At 37.1% G+C, this 8,583-nt stretch overlaps 1 protein-coding gene across 2 annotated transcripts in view; it reads left to right on the top strand.

Moving 5' to 3' along the window:
- The window catches only part of RNF103 (ring finger protein 103), a 20,632-nt gene extending 12,049 nt beyond the window's left edge, over nt 1-8,583 (top strand). Inside the window, exons 3-4 of one of the 2 annotated variants that reach the window (XM_008578486.1) lie at nt 243-358; nt 6,565-8,583. In XM_008578486.1, coding sequence (XP_008576708.1) covers nt 243-358; nt 6,565-8,140 — 1,692 coding nt within the window. In that variant the 3' untranslated portion in view covers nt 8,141-8,583. Of the gene's footprint in view, nt 1-242; nt 359-6,564 lie in introns of those variants that run through there. The other variant, XM_008578487.1, reaches the window with a different exon arrangement.

Raw genomic sequence — 8,583 nt, 5'->3', positions numbered from 1 at the left:
GGCGGGGGGGCCAATCCCCCGGCTATGATCCCGTTGCCGGTCCCGGTCCGGTACGGGGGCGACACTGAGGGTTGCAATCCGTTGCCGGACACGGAAAAAAGACAAAAAAAAAAAAAACTGGGAAAAAAATATCTTTTCCAAAAAAGTAAAATTATTTTGTAACTCAAATATTAGATTATAAATGGTTGATTTGACTCTGTTTTAGGTAATTAAAGTTTCCTTTTTTCTTTTTTGGGAAATAGGTCATAGCAAATGACAGAAGTCCCTTGGTGGGTAAAATTCACTGGGAGAAAATGGTAAAAAAGGTGTCAAGATTTGGAATACGTACAGGCACTTTTAACTGTTCCAGTGATCCCAGGTAAGTTGATTAGGCAATTCTTAGAATTTGAATGCTGATCAGGATCTTTCTTGTTTAATAAAGACAATGATATTAGAAGCCTGCTTGAGCTGAAAGCTAATTACAATGTTTAGCACACTGTTAGTTACACAGGTGCTTTTGGTAAACTGGCAGTTGCTGACTTTCTCTTTGAGATCTTCCTCCGTTCTTTGTCTCTGGTTCTTCTGTGATCTTTCTATTGGGGGTATTTCTCAAGAGTATTCTTCAGTACTTTTTGTTTTGATTTTCTTTTCCAAAGAGATCTCAGCACATTCATGGCTTTAGGTGACATCTCTTTGCTAATTTACATCTTTTTTTGTAATTCTGACCTCTAGTTTGCATTTCTCTGCTCATTTCTATGTGCTCTACAGCTATCACTAGATACATTGTTTTTCCCTAAAACTATATAGTGTTCAAAATTAAGATTCATCCTCTTTTTCTTTAATCAACTATGTTTTCCTACTACCTTTCCTGTTTTGTTTTGTTTTCCATTTTCTCAAACAGGAATCCTCAGAAGTATCTTTTTTTTTTGGTCATCTTCAGTATTCTGTCTGTTACATTATTTCTTGTTTTACTATAACATTATTTCTTCGAAATGCTTTTTATTTCCATTTCCAGTGCCACCAAATTATAACTTATAGTCATTCATTCACTTAATTATCTATTTGATTAATATTTAATAAAAGATTAGCATGTACAGCATGTTTTGTTTTGTGCTGAGAAGGAGGCATATGATATATATGTAGAAAAACCCACAATATTAGGTAGTTTTTAATGTAGGTAGATATGCCTGACTTACCTATGCCCTTTATATGTGCTGGCAATAGTGGACAACACATTGGTACTAGAAAACCCTCCTAAACCATTGCTACAACTCCTTTCCCTTTGCTCCGCATTTACTTCTCTTCTCACAAGCCTCGTTTGCCCACTAGTAATAGGGTGAGATCTATGGTAGTAGCTCTCCTAAAAATCTGAGGTAGGAAGAGAAGTTCCTGTATCCCTTAACTCACATTTAGTCTCCTTATCAACCCACAAAGCTCCCATTCTTATCTACCACAGAATCTTGCTCCCATCTTAGTGTCTGTTGTTGAAATGTCCAAGACAGCCTAAGTCTTAATGTTCTTATGAAAAGGAAATTATTCTTATTTCCATCCTCTGTTTACCAAAGACCTTAGCATTTGGTCTGATTTCATCAATTCCCAAATACAGGCTAAGTGCAAAATTTTTCTCCCCCTACTGATGATTGCAACACCAGAACAAATTAATAGTGCTGATATTTTGATATTTTTTTAGATAATCCCAAAAGTCAATATTAATATCACTATTTTATTTTTTTTATTTTTTTATTTTTTTTCCTTTTTGTCTTTTTTACTGACCGGTAACGGGATCGCAACCCTCGGTGTCGTGCCTGTACTGGGGACCGGCAACGGGATCGCAACCCTCGGTGTTGCGCCCGCACCACGCTCAGCCAGTGAGCGGGAACCGGTCTCCACATGGGATCCGAACCCTCGGCGGGAGCGCCACCACACTCCCAAGCGGCGCACTCTCCAGTGCGCCACCGGGCCGGCCCTTAATATCACTATTTTATTGAAAAATATTCAGAATTCATTTTCAAACACTGTAGTTTATAAATATATTGGAAGATAGCAAGTAAAAGCAAATTTTTAAAAATATAAAGGTTAAACATATTGCAGTCTAATATAAGTTGTTAGATAACATTAATACAGAAAAAATAAACTAAGCACAACATAAAATGAAGACAATCTATTAAAAATGAAAAACTGAAAGAAATAGTAGTTTTTTTTAGTTGAAAGAATAGTTGTTTTTTTTAGTGTAATCTTTTTTTTTTCTTTTTTTCCTTTTTGTCTTTTTTCATGACCGGCAACGGATCGCAACCCTCAGTGTCGCACCCGTACCGGACCGGGACCGGCAACGGGATCGCAACCCTTGGTGTCACGCCCGCACCTCGCTCAGCCAGTGAGCGGCTGGTCTGTATGTGGGATCCGACCCCTCGGCGGCTCCCGCCGCGCTTTCAAGCGGCGCACTGTAGCAGTGCGCCACCGGGCCGGCCCTAGTGTAATCTTATAGAACAAAATGCATCAAAAGTGTGTCCTAATTCAGTCCAGTAAATTTTGGCACAAAATTTTTCTAGCTTTTCTTCTGAAAAGCTCTTTCTGATTCCATACTAGGTGAGAAATGGTGAAGACATACATATAAGGTACCTCCAGATATTTTCCTCTAAATTATTTATATTCATTTTCAAATAATGCCACCTCTTATTTATGATTAAAGACATCTTTTTTTAAGTAACTTTTTGCTTTTTTGTTGGTTGCAGCTATAATTTTTCATTAAAGAAGCACTTCTCATCTTTAGTTTCAACACGGAGATAATTTTGATGCACAGTAACTTGTAACAGTTTCTATATTGTTGTGTTCATGTCTCCTCATGTGGAAAATCTTCCAACTGGAGTGCGAACTGTTCTTGCCATAGAAGCTGTATTTAGTCAGGGTCATTTTTTTCTTTTTTTGATAGCTATGGAGGTACAAAAGAACAAAATACAGAGTTAGAGAAAAGGGTGTTCAGAATTTTAATGAAGGGTGTAACTGAGCAGAGAATAGTTATTCAGGAAGTGTTTTAATCATATATTGAGTAGTTGAGTCATCATCTGGATCTCAAATTTTTAAAAAATGCCAGAACTCTGAACTCTGCTGTCTGTACTGCTGTCTTTGTAGTTCCTTATCTGGGTGGCCTCTGGGGCAGCCTCCTGTGATATTGTTGGTCCTGTTGTACAGCTGTGCCTTCCTGACCTGTTTAGCTCTCCTGAGAAGGTTCAGGACCACCATTCTGGGCAGCTTCTGACCCTGTCCAGCTGTAGCAGTTTTAATTTCTTTCCCTGTATACCCAGTAGGGGTGGCCTTGCCTGGCTCTACCTCCTCTTGTTCTCCAACCAGGAGATCTATTTCAGGGAGCTTTTCCTGCCTGCCAGGTCCATGATCTGTTCTTTTTTTTTTTCTAAAGTAGGAGGTGATGTGGTATTTGTGTGTGTATCTACAAAGAGTTGAAGAGGGTGGGGAGTAGTAAAAAGGAGATGGAGGACATGGGAGTTGCAGGAACTGAGCGATAAACGGGCTAGGAAAGCTTATGGTTGGAATATCAGGGTTGGGGGCGGATGGAATAAGCAGGGGAGGGGAAGGGAAGGAGGGAATGGAGAGAGCCCCAGGAAAGCCAAGGAGGACAGCGACCTCATCTGAAGAAACCGCATTATATAAACAGAAATAGCAAGGTTTCTTTTTAAATATAGTATGCCGCACTAGAAACTGGAATACCAATACTCACTAGCCAAGTTTTCTATCATTTTCAGTCTTAAAATTCTCTGAGAACTCAAAAGCTTTAAGAACTAGAGTATATTTTCATGGTATTGTCATTTAATTTATTCAGACCTTTTAAATAGTTTTTTTTTAATCGGCAGTAAAAGTTTTTATATTGATGTAAGGTAATACATTATTCTTAAAAAGAAGTATATACATTCGTCTTCATTTCTGTTTAGCAGAGGAGTTTTAAAATTAATATGGTTTATTATGTTTGTGTTCTGGATTTCTTTAGACCAGTGTTTAGATAAATATATATTAGTAGCCTCTTGTTTTGTAAGTATTATAGATTTTTTTCAAGTCTGGAAATGTGATTTAATTTGAAAGATATAATGATGAGATATGGAATTTTCTTCTCTTGGGTACTCTCAAACTACATATGGGGGCTAGCCAGTTAGCTTAGTTGGTTAGAGCGCACTGTTGTAACACCAATGTCAAGGGTTCAGATCCCCATACTGGCCAGCTGCCAAAAAAAAAAAAAAAAAAAAATCTAGAATGATAAACCTTAAATATCACTTAGCTCTGAACTAAAAAGAAAGCACACAAAATGTTTGTTTTCTTACATGAAGAAGTGTATACACTAAGATCTTACCCACTTTACAGAATAAGGTTTTCTGTCAGAAAGACTTATTTAATTTATGACAAATCAGAAGCCAGGGTAGTTATAGGTGGATAAAAAGAATGACCAAGAGTAGAAATGTGTCATGGCAGGTATCATATGTAATTAAAACAGTAAAGGTACTTGAAGATATTTAAGATATAAATAAGGCAATTATCTATATGGTGTGACTTGCTTTTTTTTTGGTGAGGGTAAAAATAGAATTCATGTCAATGAATTGTTTTGCATTGGACAAATACAGTGTTAAGGGATAGAAAATACTTTTTTGTAGGAATATATACTTTTCAAACCATTTCAGTTAAAACAACATTGATATTAATGGAATCTATGTTAAGGAAGTGAATCAACTCAACAAGAAGCTAAGAGTCATGGCCTGTGATTCAGAGTTACGCAGATAGTTACCCAGCATCATTACTGTGTCTGTAAGACGTAACATGTTGTCTTCACTCGTCTTAAATTATATCACAAAATTTTTGAGATAAAACTAGTCGTCATTATAATACCATATACCACATATGTCAAGACTGCTCTTTCTTCATCTGATCACATGAATGTGTAATACGCTTGTTTAATTTAGTGAAATATAATCCATGCTTACTAAGTAAAACATAACATCTATGATTTTCACATCAATATTCTGAGTAGAAAAATAAGAAATTAAATGTTTATTACTATCCATTTGGAAATTTGTGCAGAACAAAATGTATCCACATGGTAGATTCTTTTTTTTTTTTTTTTTTTTAAAGATGACCGGTAAGGGGATCTTAACCCTTGTCTTGGTATTGTCAGCACCACGCTCAGCCAGTGAGCGAACCCTATATAGGATCCGAACCCGGGGCCTTGGTGTTATCAGCACCGCACTCTCCCGAGTGAGCCATGGTCCAGCCCCACATGGTAGATTTTCCTTTTTACAACTTTATTGAAGTAAATTTTACATATAAAATTCCACAAGGCAGGTTTTTGGGAGGAAAAAAAGAACTTTTAAAAGAAAAAGGAAAATATTTTCACTTGTACTCCACTGTAATACAACAGTTGTTTTCAGTTTTTCAGTATTTCTTTTCATTTGTCACCTAGTTCTTTAGGGCAAAATGGATATCACAAATTTTATTTCAAGAATCTGTCAGGCCGGCCCGTGGCTCACTTGGTAGAGTGCGGTGCTGATAACACCAAGGCCACGGGTTCGGATCCTATATAGGGATGGCCGGTTTGCTCACTGGCTGAGCGTGGTGCTGACAACACCAGGCCAAGGGTTGAGATCCCCTTACCGGTCATCCTTTAAAAAAAAAAAAAAAAAAAAAAAAATCCATTTCCAAAAGGAGTAGAGTCAGGACCCTATTGGATAAATCCAACCAAATGACTTTATATTCACTCTGCTGCAGAATGGGAATCATTTTTGGAGTGAATCTCTTACTCTGAATGCTTTGTCTTTGTTTCCTTTGTTAAGTACTCCTCTTTGTGGTCTTCCTTGAAGAGATAAGAGAATACAAAAAACAGGCTTGCAGTTGGTCTTTTCTAGTTTAGCTTTTGTACAGGTTACTTTGTCTAAGAGCGCCTGTGTGGGTAAGGCATTGTGGTATGGGCTTGAGTAAATAAATGGGTACAGCATGGCTCCTTCTCTTAAAGAGCTTACACCAAATCAGGGGCACAGTGTGTAGAATAATCTGTTTACTTCTCTCTTGTCCATCCATCTGAATTCTAACCATTCTTCAAGACCTAGTTCAATTCCCAAACCTTTCATGAAACTTTTACTAGCTGAAACTCCCAATGATATTCCCTTTCTTTGAGCTTCATTTGCATTATTAGCAATAAAATATATATAGTTTTATATTTCTGTTTTGTCTCTTTAATAGGATTTTAAATTTCTTGTGGGCAGAAATTATTTTCCTGTTAATCTTTTGGATCTTATCAGCACATAATGCAATAGTAGGTACATAAGAAATGCTGACGTATTTCCTGATTCCCTTGACTCAAAGCTTTTCAAAATACACCTTTGAAAAAAAAATAAAGGAAGAAAGAAATATGAAACCAACTACAAAAAAAGAGCTTGCTTTTTCCTTTTGCACAACTGTCAAGTGTTGGTACCATTTTTTTATTATTTGGAGGTTATTTGGTTTGGGGGAGAGAAATACTAAAGAATTTCATCAGGGGAGGATAAATTGCACAGCAGCCTAGCTGTTTATTCACAGTTTACTCTCTTACAGATACTGCAGGAGAAGAGGCTGGGTAAGATCCACACTCATTATGTCTGTTCCACAAACAAGTACTTCTAAAGGGAAAGTTATGCTTAAAGAATACAGTGGACGCAAGATTGAAGTAGAGCACATTTTTAAGTGGATAACTGCTCATGCAGCTTCTCGGATTAAAACCATTTATAATGCTGAACGTTTGAAAGAAGAATGGAATAAAAGTGATCAATATTGGGTAAAAATATACCTATTTGCAAACCTTGACCAACCCCCAGCTTTCTTTTCTGCACTAAGTATAAAGTTTACTGGAAGAGTTGAGTTTATTTTTGTTAATGTGGAAAATTGGGACAACAAGAGTTATATGACAGATATTGGTATATATAACATGCCATCATACATACTTAGAACTCCTGAAGGAATCTACAGATATGGAAACCACACAGGTGAATTTATATCCCTTCAGGCCATGGATTCATTTTTGCGCTCATTACAACCTGAAGTGAATGATCTGTTTGTTTTGAGCTTGGTTCTAGTTAATCTTATGGCTTGGATGGACTTATTTATTACACAAGGAGCTACCATCAAGCGATTTGTGGTTCTCATAAGCACTTTAGGGACATATAATTCTCTGTTAATTATTTCCTGGCTACCTGTGTTGGGCTTTTTACAGCTACCTTACTTAGATAGCTTTTATGAATATAGCTTAAAATTGTTGAGATATTCCAATACAACCACACTGGCATCATGGGTGAGGGCAGACTGGATGTTTTATTCTTCTCACCCGGCCCTGTTTCTCAGTACATACCTTGGACATGGCTTACTAATTGATTACTTTGAGAAGAAGAGACGGCGTAACAACAACAATGATGAAGTCAATGCCAATAACTTAGAATGGTTATCAAGTCTGTGGGACTGGTACACCAGCTACCTCTTCCACCCGATTGCTTCTTTTCAGAACTTTCCTGTAGAATCTGATTGGGACGAAGACCCCGACTTATTCTTAGAACGGTTAGCTTTCCCTGACCTTTGGCTTCACCCTCTGATACCAACTGATTATATAAAAAACTTACCAATGTGGCGGTTTAAATGTCTTGGAGTCCAGTCTGAAGAGGAAATGTCGGAGGGTTCTCAAGATATTGAAAATGACTCAGACAGTGAGAACACAGATACTTTTAGCAGTGAGAAGGAAGTATTTGAAGATAAACAAAGCATAGTTCACAATTCTCCAGGAGGAGCAAGTCACTGTGATGCTGAGGCTTGTTCATGTGCCAATAAATATTGTCAGACCAGCCCATATGAAAGGAAGGGGAGGTCATTTGGATTGTATAATACTAATGAAGATATGGAACCTGATTGGTTAGCTTGGCCTGCTGATATGCTGCACTGTACTGAATGTGTTGTTTGCCTAGAGAATTTTGAAAATGGATGTTTGCTAATGGGATTGCCTTGTGGTCATGTGTTTCACCAGAATTGCATTGTGATGTGGTTGGCTGGGGGCCGACACTGTTGCCCTGTTTGCCGGTGGCCTTCTTATAAAAAAAAGCAGCCATATGCACAGCACCAGCCCTTGTCAAATGATGTTCCATCTTAACCATGTGCAATTTGTCCTTTATAAGCTTTGAGTACCTTACAGCTTGCCTTTTTAATGTTAGTCACAATGTTTTTGTGGTTTGAAGTTTAGTTTAATGTTAGTGCTGTGACAGGAAATACACATTATGCTAATGTTGATGACAGAATTTATTTGGTTGCCTTGTGTGTCAATTGAATGCATACTTAATTATAAAAATTTTTATTTACAACATTGGAAATTCAGAAGTTAATGTTTTTTGTAAGCACAAAAGAAGTATAATAGAAATTTATCCTAGCAAGACTTTATAAGGTAGGATCAAATTGTAATGGAATTGAGCTGGTTTCTTATCCTAAATGTTTCTTCCCTTTTTACAATCTCTGCCCAGAACCTCTTGGTTAAATAATGTATGCTTTGAAACATGAAATTAAAACAGACCTATGAAATAAATTATTTTAAAACCAGAA

The sequence above is a fragment of the Galeopterus variegatus genome, unplaced genomic scaffold (genome assembly GCF_000696425.1).
Source record: "Galeopterus variegatus unplaced genomic scaffold, G_variegatus-3.0.2 Scaffold1695, whole genome shotgun sequence".
In the NCBI taxonomy this organism is placed as follows: domain Eukaryota; kingdom Metazoa; phylum Chordata; class Mammalia; order Dermoptera; family Cynocephalidae; genus Galeopterus; species Galeopterus variegatus.
This window is presented reverse-complemented; position numbering and strand designations above follow the sequence as displayed.